Source organism: Heteronotia binoei, chromosome 2 (genome assembly GCF_032191835.1).
Source record: "Heteronotia binoei isolate CCM8104 ecotype False Entrance Well chromosome 2, APGP_CSIRO_Hbin_v1, whole genome shotgun sequence".
NCBI lineage: Eukaryota > Metazoa > Chordata > Lepidosauria > Squamata > Gekkonidae > Heteronotia > Heteronotia binoei.
The window spans coordinates 192,990,360-193,004,898 of NC_083224.1; the positions used below are offsets into that span (position 1 = coordinate 192,990,360).

The following is a 14,539-nucleotide window of genomic DNA, read 5'->3' on the forward strand; positions in this document are numbered from 1 at the left end:
ATGTGAGTGGATTTTGAATTTTTTGTCAGGTCGTTCACAAAGGGTTAAAATGGATGGATATATTTCCTCCGTGAAGATCTTAAATACTGGCACCCCTCAGGGATGTGTCTTGAGTCCACTTCTTTTCACTATTTACACGTCTGATTGTGTTTCTAGCAGTCTGAGTAACAAAATCATTAAGTATGCAGATGATACAACGTTGGTAGGGCTCATCTCTGAGGATGATGAGTCTGCGTACAGGAGGGAAGTTCAACAGCTGTCCCTTTGGTGTAAAGTAAATAATCTTATTTTAAATATAAATAAGACGAAGGAAATTATAGTGGATTACAGGAAGAGTAGTTTGGACACCCAGCCGTTGTCTATTGATGGTGTTATGGTAGAACAGGTGACAGAATGGAAGTTTCTGGGAATTACCATGAAACAGGATCTAACATGGGGGGCAAATACTTTAGCTCTAGAGAAAAAGGCCCAGCAACGACTATACTACTTAAGACTCTTAAGATCACTACAACTGTCAGGGGGTCTGCTGGTTGCCTTTTATCGTAGTTCCATTGAGAGCATTTTATCTTATTGCCTCTGCGCGTGGTTTGGGAGCTGCACGGAAGCAGAGAGAAGGGTGCTCCAAAGAGTGACGAGAAGAGCACAAAAGATTTGCGGATGTTCTCTCCCCTCATTGGTGGATCTGTATAATATGAGATGTAAAAGGAAGATACAAATGATCCTAAGGGACCCTTCACATCTGGGCCATTTGCTATTTGAGATCTTACCGTCAGGTAGACGATATAGAGTGTTGAAGGCTAGGACAAACAGATTTAAGGACAGTTTCTATCCAAGTGCTGTGGTTAGGTTAAATGCAGGGTTATGAAGGATTATCTGTTTTAGATGTATTTAATGGTTTAAATGGTTTTAATGGTTTTATGAATGTTTAATGGTTTTATGAATGTTTATTTAATGGTTTAAATGGTTTTATGAATGTTTATCCGTTTTGGATGTATTTAAATGGTTTTAATGGTTTAAATGGTTTAATGGTTTTAGATGTATTTAAATGGTTTATGAATATGTGTGTTTGATGTGTTGGTATGTTTGTGGAAGAGCACCTCATTTCGTTGCTCTCTTTTTGTTGAGAACAATGACAATAAATTCATCTATCTATCTATCAATCTTCTATCCCTTCCTCCCCCACAACAGACACCCTGTGAGGCGAGGCGGGGGGGGGCTGAGAGATTCCTCCCAAAAGCTGCCCTTTCAAGGACAGAATCTCAGAGTGGCCTTCAAGGTCCTTTCCCTTCCTCCCCCACAACAGACACCCTGTGAGATAGGTGGGGACGAGAGAGCTCTCCCAGAAGCTGACCTTTCAAGGACAGAGTCTCAGAGCAGCCTACAATCTCCTTTCCCTTCCTCGCTGTAAACAGACACCCTGTGAGGCGGGCGGGGCTGAGAGAGCTCTCTCAGAAGCTGCCCTTTCAAGGACAACTCCTACAAGAGCTATAGCTGACCCATGGCCATTCCAGCAGCTGCAAGTGGAGGAGTGGGGAATCATAAGAACATAAGAGAAGCCATGTTGGATCAGGCCAATGGCCCTTCCAGTCTAACACTCTGTGTCACACAGTGGCCAAATTTTTTTGAAGCTGGCTATGCTTGTAGCCGCCACCATCTCCTGTGGCAGTGAATTCCACATGTTAATCACCCTTTGGGTGAAGAAGGACTTCCTTTTATCTGTTCTAACCTGACTGCTCAGCAATTTCATTGAATGCCCACAACTTCTTGTATTGAATCAAACCCGGTTCTCCCAGATAAGAGTCTGCGCACTTCACCACACCAAACTGGCACTCTAGGTTGGTTGTGGCTCAAGTGTGTAGGAGCTTGTTGTGGCTCAGGCGTGCAGGAACATGGGTGCAAGAGTGTGGAGCACGAGTGTCTCTGGAGAGGCGGTATTTCTGCTCTTGGTTCGGCCTGGCATGTAGCAGTGCCTCTTTGGGCCCATGACAGCTTGCTTCTTGATGAGTCTCAGTTGTCCCAGAAGGTGGCTAGCCTAACTGGGCTTTTCCTGGTGAGTCGGTAGCCAAGCTGGCAAGGGGGCAATGTCGGCCCTCCTTCCTTGGGCTTTTTCTTGGTGAGCTTCTGCTCAGCCAAGCCTGTGAGTGGCTGCCCGCATTCCTCCTAGGCTTGCCAATCCCCAGGTCCCAGTGGGGCTTCTTCCGCTTTCCCAGGCTCCTTCCCACCCCAGTCTGCTGGTCGAAGGGGGGAAGCCCCGCCCCCAAAGCCACCATGTGATTTTTCCCCCCCTCCGGAGGCTCCAGCCTCCAATTGGAAAGGCTTCCTCTTGGGATGGGGTGTCTGTGTTGCTGTGAAGAAGCTGGCAGCAACCCGTGAGTAGAGAGGCCAATCCCTCACTTCAGAGTCACCAGAAACGGGGGTGGGGGGAACGTCTGCTGAGCACGTCATTATTCCCTATGTGGAGATCGATTCTCACAGGGTATAATGGGGAATTATACTGAAGTGCTCAAGCGGGCGGAGGTTATAAGCATCGAGGCACTGCTGTTGAAAACGCAGCTGCGCTGGGCAGGGCATATTTCCAGGATGGAAAACCACCGCCGTCCCAAGATTGCCCTGTATGGCAAACTTTCCACTGGCCATCGAAATAGAGGGGCACCAAAGAAGAGATACAAGGACTCCTTGAAGAAATCCCTTGGTACCTGTTGCATCAACCATCACCAGTGGTCTGACCTAGCCTCAGATTGCAAAGCATGGAGGCACACCATCCACCGGGCGCTCTCTTCCTTTGAGAATGCACGCATAGCTGGTCTTGAGGACAAAAGGAGATTGAGGAAGAATCGCACTGCTACAGCATCAACCCCAAATCAGACTTTTCCCTGCAGCCACTGTGGCCGGACCTGACTGTCCCGCATTGGTCTTGTCAGCCACCAGCGAGCCTGCAGCAGACATGGACTACTGCACCTTTCTTAAATCTTTGTTCGCGAAGTCAAGCCGAGAGATAATGGGGAATTGATCTGGAGGTTTCGGAGGCTCTGGGGGAGCTGTGTTTTGAGGTAGAGGCCCCAAATTTTCACTATAGTATCTAGTGCCTCTCCCCAAAGTGCCCCACCCCAAGTTTGGGGGGTCCAATTCTATGGGGGGGGGTCCAATTCTATGAGCCCCAAAAGAAGGTGCCCCTATCCTTCATTATTTCCTATGGAAGGAAGACATTTTAAAAGGTGTGCTGTCCCTTTAAATGTGATGGCCAAACTCCCTTGGAGTTCAGTTATGCTTGTCAAATCCTTGCTTCTGGCTCCGCCCCCAATGTCTCCCGGCTCCACCCCCAAAGTCTCCTGGCTCCACCCCCAAAGTCCCCAGATATTTCTCGAATTGGACTTGGCAACCTTAGTTTCTCCTCACGAGGAAGCCTATTTGCAGCGTCTCAACAAGCAAACCCAAATGCCCCCATCAAGTGTGACCACAGGCCATATTTTCATCGAGCATTTATTGGTCAAGGATTCAGTCCCTGAGGTTCGGTAGCGCACCCCTGCATGCTTGCCAGGAAAGATAACACGGCTTTGCAAACACAGACAAATCGTTTATAATGGAGAGAGCTGCAGATCAGCACAAAGGAGCCGATGAGAGAGGCCTCTGGAATGTCCGATGCAGAGCAAGGCTCATCTAAGACAGAATCTCACCCTGGGTCCATCTTGTCCCCTCTGACTGGCTGTGGAGTTTGTAGGGTGGAGGAAGGCCTTTCCTAAAACCCCCTCGATACGATAGAAAAGAGCAGGAGCACCTTAAAGACCAGGCAAATTTGTGGCAAGGTAGCTTTCGTGAGTCATACAAGCTTCTACACTTAACAAAGCTCCTCTCCTGAGGCCACAAATGGTGTTAGTCTGGAAGGTACTACTGGAGTCTTGGACCGATTCTCCACTAGACCTACCTCGCTGTCACGTTACTCTTCTCCGAGGGGCTTCCATCGGATTTCACACTATCTGCCCTGGGGCTGCAAGTCTCTCCGCCAGTTTGGTGTCGTGGCGAAGTGTGCGGACTCTTATCTGGGAGAACCAGGTTTGATTCCCCACTCCTCCTCTACTTGCAGCTGCTGGAATGGCCTTGGGTCAGCCATAGCGAGATTTGTCCTTGAAAGGGGGGAGGAAGGGAAAGGAGATTGTAGGCCGCTCTGAGACTCTGTCCTTGAAAGGGCAGCTTCTGGGAGAGCTCTCTTAGTCCCACCCACCTCACAGGATGTCTATTGGGGGGGAGGAAGGGAAAGGAGATTGTAGGCCACTCTGAGACTCTGTCCTTGAAAGGGCAGCTTCTGGAAGAGCTCTCTCAGCCCCTCCCACCTCACAGGGTGTCTGTTGTGGGGGAGGAAGGGAAAGGAGATTGTAGGCCGCTTTGAGACTCTGTCCTTGAAAGGGCAGCTTCTGGGAGAGCTCTCTCAGCCCCTCCCGCCTCAAAGGGTGTCTGTTGTGGGGGAGGAAGGGAAAGGAGATTGTGAGCAGCTCTGAGACTCTGAGATTTGGAAGGGAGGGTGGGATATAAATCCGATATCTTCTTCTGCTCCTCTTCTGCACAGCAAACAAGATCCTCTAAAAACCAGGGGGGTTTTGCCGCACAAAAAAGGCGAAGCAAGTCGCTGCCCCGGAGCAGATAGCGTGAAATCCGACAGAAGCTCCGCAGAGAAGAGGAGTGTGAGGGCGGCATAAGGCGAGTGCGAAATAGGTCTTGCTCTTTTCTACCGCTCCAGACAGTCTGACTCAGCCACCCGTTTTGATCCACCCCGTAAATAGCAATGGAACCCAGGGCTTTCTTCATGTCAAGAAGGGAATGAGAACTCCCTTTCTGTTTGTCCCAAACCGGAAAGCCATTTTCCTGTCCCGGCTAATACAATGAAAGGAGGGAAAGCAATTTAATTAAAAAAAAAACAACAACTCTGGTTTTACATAGAGCTACATGTAATGCTGTACATCGTGCATATACCGTCGGTGTGTACATTAAAACATAACATAGTGTGTCTTAAATATGTGGCAGGAGGACTTCCGTTCTTACTGAAGCCAGCCTCAAACTGGATTCACGGTCCGTTCTCAGATTTTGCAAACGTTTATTTTTAAATTTTATTATATTATATTTATAATCCTGTCCTCTCCTGACAGGCTCAGATCGGCTTGGCGTTGTGGCATATTAGCATTGTTTCTTTCCTGAGTGTACTGCAGCCATAGGAAATCTTTTTTAAAAAAAACCCTCTGTTATATTTGCAATGCTTAATTGCCTCCGTTCTCCATGGAAGAAGACTGCAGTTTTATACCCCGCCCTTCTCTCTGAATCAGAGATTCATGGCTGCCTACAATCTCCTATATCTTCTCCCCCCGCAACAGATACTCTGTGAGGTGGCTGGGGCTGAGAGAGCTCTCCCAGAAGCTGCCCTTTCAAGGACAGAGGCTCAGAGCAGCCTACAATCTCCTTTCCCTTCCTCCCCCCACAACAGACACCCTGTGAGGTGGGTAGGGCTGAGAGAGCTCTCCCAGAAGCTGTCCTTTCAAAGTCAACTCCTACAAGAGCTCTGGCTGACCCAAGGCCATTCCAGCAGCTGGAAGTGGAGGAGTGGGGAATCAAACCCGGTTCTCCCAGATAAGAGTCCGCGCACTGAACCGCTACGCCAAACTGGCTCTCTTCTGGGCTCTGAATACAGGGACCATCTCAGTTTCACCCTCCCAACCAGTCTGCAGGGGAGGAGAGCCTGTGGGGTTGTGGGTGCCCTGGTGGTGGAATCATGCAGCACCTGTTGTGTCTGGTGGTGTCTAGGTGGTGGTGGGGAGGAGAAGGACTCTTCATGAGGTGAGGGGTATCGAAACAAGAGCAGTGCCACCTGGAGAAAGACCTATGTACATGAGTTGTGCCGGAGCTAGGGGGCACCAGTGCAAAGCGGGCAAGACCAAGATCTTGGGACTGCCATTCAAGAGTGCTGCCCAGGGCCTCCTCTTCTCTCTTGCCGGTCCAAAGCGCACATCCCCACAGAGACTTTCCAGTCGTGGCCCCTCGCAGGTTTCTCCCGGGTTGTTTCACAATCCGCTCAGCCAGGAGCTGTTGCTAGTGATCTGCTCACCCCCTTAACCACTAGAAGGAGAAAGCAAATGCAAAAAAGCATGATGGGAATGGTAAAAACGGATAAAAACCCCCAACATTCCCCCCCCCCCCAAGAAAACTGAACATTATAGCGTATGGGAGTGAAACTGGTCAAGGACCATGTTTTCTCTCCTCTGCAAACGTTCGTAACCAGGGGTCGTTTTGTAGAAAACTAGGTAACGGAGCTCATTAGCATAACTCATTAGCATATGCCCTCCCCCCAGCCAAAAGCAACCCGATGCAAGAAAGGAGAGCCCCGGGCGAGCGAGGCCTGCTTGGGCTGGCTAGAGATCCAGCCAGCCCAAGCAGGCCTCGCTCACCTGGGGCTCTCTTGGGCTGCCCCTCCCAGTCAAAAAGCTAGCAAAACACCCACCACCCAAAATCACATAAGAAAGGGTGCTGTGGGTTTCTCCAGGGGTTCATGAGGGCTGCTGGGGGTGTGGCAAAGCCCCTTGGGGCTGGCTGGTTGGCTGCCCGTTCTCCTAATCGAGGGATTGTTATGCAGCTGCACCTGCTATTCAATGGACAAGGTAGGTAGGTGGGGAGGAAGAGGGGGAACCCTCAGAAAGGTCCAGAAGCTTTCCTGAATGTACTGCAGCCATAGGAAGGGCTCCTGCTGAATCTGAGGCCTGTTCATAACCCTTCCAAGCAGTCAGGGTTTTTGTTTTGTTTTTTTGACCCATGGGGAAATAGAGCTGCCAACCTCCCAATCCAGGTGGGTAACCTCCCTCCATGTCGCTGGCACGATGACGTCACCCGGAAGGGACGTCATCAAAATGGCGCCCCTCCACGGTGCAGCCTCATTTGGAATACTGTGTGCAATTCTGGGCACCGCACCTCAAAAAAGATATTCTAGCACTGGGAAAAGTGCAGAAAAGGGCCACTGGAACGATTCAAGGGTTGGAATACTTTCCCTACGAAGAAAGGTTAAAACGCTTGGGGCTCTTTAGATTGGAGAAACGTCGACTGAAGGATGACATGATAGAAGGTTACAAGATTATGCATGGGATGGAGAAAGTAGAGAAAGAAGTACTTTTCTCCCTTTCTTACAATACGAGAACTCGTGAACATGCAATGAAATTGCTGAGCAGCCAGGTTAGAACGGATTAAAGGAAGTATTTCTTTACCCAAAGGGTGATTCACACATGGCATTCACTGCCACAGGAGGTGGCGGCGGCTGCAAGCATAGACAGCTTCAAGAGGGGACTGGAGAAACATACAGAGCAGAGGTCCATCAGTGGCTCTTAGCCACAGGTTATTGTTGGAACTCTCCATCTGGGGTAGCGATGCTCTGTATTCTTGGTGCTTGGTGGGGGGGGGGGGGCACAGTGGTAGGGCTTCTGGTGTTCTGGCCCCACTGATGGATCTCTTGATGGCACCTGGGTTTTTTTGGCCACTGTGTGACATAGAGTGTTGAACTGCATGCGCCATTGGCCTGATCCAACATGGCTTCTTTTATGTTCTTATGTCTGGGGCAGTGATGTTTTGAATTCCTGGTGCTTAGGAGGGGCAACAGTGGGAGGACTTCTTGTGACCTGGCCCCACTGGTGGACCTCCTGATGGCACCTGGGTTTTTTGGTCACTGTGTGACACAGAGTGTTGGACTGGACGGGCCACTGGCCTGATCCAACATGGCTTCTCTTATGTTCTTATGTGACAAAGAGTTTTGGACTGGAGGGGCCATTGGCCTGATCCAACATGGCTTCTCTTATGTTCTTAGTGACACAGAGTGTTGGACTGGATGGGCCACTGGCCTGATCCAACAGGGCTTCTCTTATGTTCTTATATGACACAGAGGGTTGGACTGGATGGGCCACTGGCCTGATCCAACAGGGCTTCTCTTCTGTTCTTAGATGCTGAACAGCCACTTGGATCTGCCCCAAACTCCAGCCCCTCTCTTGGCCCCACCCACTGAGGTAGCACAAGTTCTGACAAGCACCTGGGTTCTCCAGCGGGCTTCATTGGGGACTGCTGGGCAGGGGGAATTGTGTCTGCTCCAATTGGCTTCCTGCCATCTTCCAGCTTGTCATAGCCTAAGCAAGAAGCAAACATTTGGAGGCGTTAGTTGGTGTAGATTTTTCTGGGCTGTAAAAGAAAGAACTCCAGTTTTCCAGGTTATACCTCTGTGGATGCCAGTCACAGCTGCCGGCGAAACTAGGGTTGCCAAGTCCAATTCATGAAATATCTGGGGACTTTGGGGGTGGAGCCAGGAGCAAGGGTGTGGCAAGCACAACTGAACTCCAAAGGGAGTTCTGACCATCGCATTGAAAGGGACCGTGCACCTTTTAAATGGCTTCCCTCCATTAGAAATCATGAAGGATAAGGGCACCTTCTTTTCTGGCTCATAGAATTAGACCCCCTGGTCCAATCGTTTTGATATTTGGAGGGTACTTTGGAGAGAGGCACTGGATGCTATGCTGAAAATTCGCTGCCTCTACCTCAAACAACAGCCCCCCCCACAGAGTCTCAGATACCACACATCTATTCTCCATTATACCCTATGGGAATTCGTCTCCATAGGGAATAATGGAGTGCCCAGCAGACATTTCCCTCCCCCCCACCCGCTTTCTGATGACCCTGAAATTGGGGGGAGGCCTCCAAACTGGGGGATCCACTGCCCCCCCTCCTCCCCGGGGATTGGGGGGGAAAGGTAACAACAAACCTTTGCGAGAACCAGCCTCCAAATAAATACACTACAAATAACTCTTAGGGAAAAAAATGTGAATTGTTTCTCAGAATGAACCACAAATTATAACAAATCTGAAAGGAGCATATGCCCACACCCAAAGTCATAAAGAGGCAATCATGTCCGATGTTCTGTTGTGCAGTATTCTCCAACAGTAGGGTGCAGGTGGAAATTTAATCACACAGCCTTCCAAACAATTTGCATTTTTTCCAAGAGTTATTTGTAGTGTATTAATTTGGAGGCTGGCTAATTTGGAGCACGGCCACACAGCTCCGAAAATCTACAGCTAACGAACGCTGGCAGTGAAAGCCTTCGACGTATTTGGAAGCATCTCATGCGGAAGAACACTCACTCCTTCAGGCAAGAACCCTGGTCCGTGCTCTCCCCATCTTCCAGGGCCCCAGACACACACTATGCGCATTCCCCGACCCAGGGACACAGGGAAGGCATTTAAAAGGTGTGCAATTCCTTTCAATGTGATGGCCAGAGCTCCCTTTGGAGTTCAGTTGTGCTTGTCACAACCTTGGTCATGGCTCCACCCCCAGTGTCTCCTGGCACCACCCCCTCAACGTCTCCAGGCTCCACCCCCAACGTCCCCAGATATTTCTTGAATCAGACTTGGCAACCCTACCTAATCCAGGGATTGTTATGCAGCCACACCTCCGATTCAATGGACAAGGCAGGTGGGGAAGAGGACAGGGAACCAAAGGTTCAGGAGCTGTGCTCCTGTGAGCTCCTGCTAAATCTGAAACCTGGGGAGGGATAGTGGGTCAGTGAAAGAGCATCTGCTTGGTAAGCAGAAGGTCCCAGGTTCAGTCCCCGGCATCTCCAACTAAAAAGGGTCCAGGCAATAGGTGATGGAGACGTAGGGACGGTGGCTCAGTGGTAGAGCATCTGCTTGGGAAGCAGAAGGTCCCAGGTTCAATCCCCGGCATCTCCAACTCAAAAGGGTCCAGGCAGTAGGTGATGGAGACGTAGGGACGGTGGCTCAGTGGTAGAGCATCTGCTTGGGAAGCAGAAGGTCCCAGGTTCAATCTCTGGCATCTCCAACTAAAAAAGGTCCAGGCAATAGGTGATGGAGATGTAGGGATGGTGGCTCAGTGGTAGAGCATCTGCTTGGTAAGCAGAAGGTCCCAGGTTCAATCCCTGGCATCTCCAACTCAAAAGGGTCCAGGCAATAGGTGATGGAGATGGAGGGACGGTGGCTCAGTTGTAGAGCATCTGCTTGGTAAGCAGAAGGTCCCAGGTTCAATCCCCGGCATCTCCAACTCAAAAGGGTCCAGGCAATAGGTGATGGAGATGTAGGGACGGTGGCTCAGTTGTAGAGCATCTGCTTGGGAAGCAGAAGGTCCCCGGTTCAATCCCCGGCATCTCCAACTAAAAAGGGTCCAGGCAAGTAGGCGTGAAAAACCTCCGCTTGAGACCCTGGAGAGCCACTGCTTTGATGCACCACGGATCTGATTCAGTATAAGGCAGCTTCATAGGTTCATATGGGGAGAACGCTGGGCCCCCTTGGGAGGTTGGCACCCCAACCCTCTCCCAGGCCAGGGTCTCCCAAGTCTCCTGTCATTCTCGAGACTACCAGCTGGGGGCAAGGCCTCCCCACGGCACCCACTGCCCCAGAGCAGCTGGCTCACCACTGCGGCTTGAAGTCCTGGGGGAGCCGATATTCCCGACTGGGGCAAAGCTGCGAGGAGCAGGCAGGTTTCCTTGCGGCCCCTGGTCGCGGACTGCACTAGGGAAGACGGGCACTCCTCCAGTCCTCGACCAATGTGGATTGAAGGTGTTCGGTGCCCCCACAGGGTTGAAGTTCGCGGGGAAGCTGGCGATGGGGTTGGTGCCACCCAAAGCTCCAGGCACCCTCATGACGGGGTTGGACAGGGAGGGGACCTGCAGCAGGGAGACAAAAAGCCCAGGGTTATTGGGTTGGGGACAAGAGCACTGCAAACTTGCATTTACGCATAGATTTGGGCGAGCCGTTGTGTTGGTCTGAAGCAGCAGAACTTAAGTTTGAGTCCTGTGGCCCCTTTAAGACCGAAAAAGTTTTATTCTGGGTGGATCCCTTCATGTATATCAGGGGTGGCCAATGGCAGCTCTCGGGATTTTTTTTTTTTGCCTACAACTCCCATCAGCCCCAGCCATTGGCCATGCCGGCTGGGGCTGATGGGAGTTGTAGGCAAAAAAACATCTGGAGAGCTACCGTTGGCCACCCCAGATGTATAAGCACACATGGGTATAAGCACACATGAAAGCTTATACCAAGAACCTCTCGAGGCTAAACATCCCCAGCTCCTTCAGCCTTTCCTCATAGGACTTCGTCTCCAGACCCCTCACCATCTTCGTCACCCTCCTCCGGACCCGTTCCAGCTTGTCTATATCCTTCTTAAATTGTGGTGCCCAAAACTGAACCCAATACTCCAGGTGAGGGTCTTACCAGAGCAGAGTAAAGTGATACCATCACTTCCCATGATCTGAACTTAAGAACATAAGAACATAAGAGACGCCATGTTGGATCAGGCCAGTGGCCCAGCCAGTCCAACACTCTGTGTCACACACACACATATATACACACTGTGGCTAAAAGCCACTGATGGACCTCTGCTCCATATTTTTATCCAATCCCCTCTGGCTATGCTTGTAGCCACCACCACCTCCTGCGGCAGTGAATTCCACGTGTTAATCACCCTTTGGGTGAAAAGTACTTCCTTTTATCCGTTTTAACCCGGACTGCTCAGCTATTTCATTGAATGCCCATGAGTTCTTGTATTGTGAGAAAGGGAGAAAAGTACTTCTTTCTTTACTTTCTCCATCCCACGCATAATCTTGTAAACCTCTCTCATGTCACCCCGCAGTCGACGTTTTTCCAAGCTAAAGAGCCCCAAGCGTTTTAACCTTTCTTCATAGGGAAAGTGTTCCAAACCTTTAATCATTCTAGTTGCCCTTTTCTGCACTTTTTCCAATGCTATAATATCTTTTTTTTGAGGTGCGGTGACCAGAATTGCACACGGTATTCCAAATGAGACCACACCATCGATTTATACAGGGGCATTATGATACTGGCTGATTTGTTTTCAATTCCCTTCCTAATAATTCCCAGCATGGCGTTGGCCTTTTTAATTGCAATCGCAAACTGTCTTGACGTTTTCAGTGAGTTGTCTACCACGACCCCAAGATCTCTCTCTTCGTCAGTCTCTGCCAGTTCACAACCCATCAACTTCTGTTGATACAACGCATAATTGCATTTGCCTTTTTAGCTACTGCATTACACTGATCACTCGTGTTCAGTGTGTGATCCACTAAGTCCTTTAGATCCTTTTGGCACATACTACTACCAAGACAAGTCTCCCCCATCCTATCCTTATGCATTGGATTTTTCTGTGCTCGCAACCCTTCCCAATTTAGTATCATCTGCAAATGTAATAAGCATTCCCTCTATTCCTTCATCCAAATCATTGATAAAGATGTTGAACAAAGCAGGTCCCAGGACAGATCCTTGAGGCACTCCACTTGTCACTCCTCTCCAAGAGGATGAGGAACCATTCACAAGCACTCTTTGGGTGTCAACTGGTTACAGATCCACCTAACAGTAACAGGATCCAAACCACAGCTTTCCAATTGGTCAACAAGAACAGTATGCCAAACCTTATCGAAAGTTATCAAAGATTTCAGGTTTTTACGGCTGGCATCATCATTAGGGTTTGTAGAATCTTTCGGGCTCAAGAAGCCCGATTAAAATCAACCAGGGACCGGGCCTTTTTTGTTATGGCCCCTTCCTGGTGGAACCAGCTGCCGGAAGAGGTGAGGGCCCTGCGGGACCTTGCTCAGTTCCGCAGGGCCTGTAAGACAACCCTCTTCTGGCTGGCTTACAACTAGCTGGCACATGAAACCTAAGTGTGGTTACTAGATTTCTGCTGTCCTTAATGTTTTAAATGGTTCAAACGCTTTAAATGTTTTAATCGTTTTAATTGTTTATATGCTTAAACTTTATTTATGTGAGATTTTGTGTTGTGAGCTGCCCTGAGCCACTTGTTGGGAAGGGCGGGATATAAATCTTAAAATATTTATTTATTTATTTATTTATTTATTTGGGATTTATATCCCGCCCTTCCCACGGATGGCTCAGGGCGGCTTCCAACAATTAATCAAACTTAAAAATAAACAATTTCAAATGTAAAACAATTAAATAATTTAAACAGTTAAAACATTAAAACAGAGTAATGCAGTTTCCTATGAACAGATGGCTGGCCAGTTTCCTCAGGTTGTTATCCTAGCTAAATGTAGGCTAGGTATAGGCTAGCCGGAAGAGGGTCGTCTTACAGGCCCTGCGGAACTGCGCTAAGTCCCGCAGGGCCCTCACCTCTTCCGGCAGCTGATTCCACCATACGGGGGCCATAACGGAGAAAGCCCTTTCCCTGGTGGCTTTCAGGCGGGCTTCTTTTGGCCCGGGGATAGTGAGGAGATTTTGTGTTCCTGACCTCAGTGCTCTCTGGGGAACATGTGGGGACAAACAAACAAATAAACAAACAAACAAACAAACAAATAAATAAAGTGCCGTGTTCTACTGGAGAAAGTTTTTCTTCAATGCACAGCAGCCAAGAAAGTCAGAGCGCCTGCTCCGGCTGCAACGCCACTGAGGATGCTCTCCGCAGCTGAGAACGAAACGTCTGGAAGAAAAACTTTCTCCAGTAGAACACGGCACTTGAGCCCGAAAGATTCTACAAACCCTTATCGAAAGTCTTACTGAAAACAAGATAAACTATCCAGCAAGGTAGACATTTGCCCCCCAAAAGAGGTCAGGTTAGTCATTGGGGTGGAGCCAGGAGCAAGGGTATGACAAGCACAAGTAAACTCCAAAGGGAGTTCTGGCCTTCACATTTAAAGGGACAGCACACCTTTTAAATGCCTTCCCTCCTTTGGAAATAATGAAGGATAGGGGCACTTTCTTTGGGGGCTCATAGAATTGGACCCCCTGCTCCAATCCTTTTGAAACTTGAAGGGTATTTTGGGAAAAGGCACTGGATAATATGTTGTAAATTTGGTGCCTCTACCTCACAAAACAGTCCCTCTAGAGCCCCAGATACCCACAGATCAGACTCAAGGTTCATAGAATCACAGTAGGATCAATAGGTTCGGTATTCAGTTATTGTTATAGGCACAGTATTGATTCTACTGTAAGCGATGAATCTTGAGTCTGTGTTAGAAGTCACTGAAATCGGGTTCCAGTTTGACAGCCTGATAACTGAAGAAGACCTGTCTTGAAACGTCTTGAAATCTAGAGGGGACGTCTTATGAAGGTTGTAAGGATTTCCTGGTCCTTCCTACTGGAAAGGATTTCAGAACTTTTCATGGACTCAAAGATTTCAGGTCTTCACGGCTGGCAACATCATTAGGGTTTGTAGAATCTTTCGGGCTCAAGTGCCGTGTTCTACTGGAGAAAGTTTTCCTTCCAGACGTTTCGTTCTCAGCTGCGGAGAACATTTCATGGACTGTATTATGAGCTTTATTTACTGAAGGAAGGAATTGTTGAAGACTACTAATCCCTCTATTGGAAACTGGGGGCGCGATTGATGTGTTTTGTAATGAATCGTAATTGAAAGCGTTTTCGGAGGGAAGGTACGAAGACATTGTATACACTGGTTGAAAATTATATTAGGATCGAAGCATTTGCATTTTTTTTCAGGGGTACTGTTTGTAGCAGTATTTTTTTGGCTTGCATTCATGCTGAAACCTCTTTTTCTGTGGTAA

At 49.0% G+C, this 14,539-nt stretch overlaps 1 protein-coding gene across 1 annotated transcript in view; it reads right to left on the reverse strand.

Moving 5' to 3' along the window:
* The window catches only part of PLVAP (plasmalemma vesicle associated protein), a 29,871-nt gene that overhangs the window by 1,969 nt on the left and 13,363 nt on the right, over positions 1–14,539 (reverse strand). Inside the window, 2 exon segments of the mRNA XM_060233118.1 lie at positions 8,017–8,141; positions 10,432–10,684. Of these exon segments, the coding sequence (XP_060089101.1) occupies positions 8,017–8,141; positions 10,432–10,684 (378 nt within the window).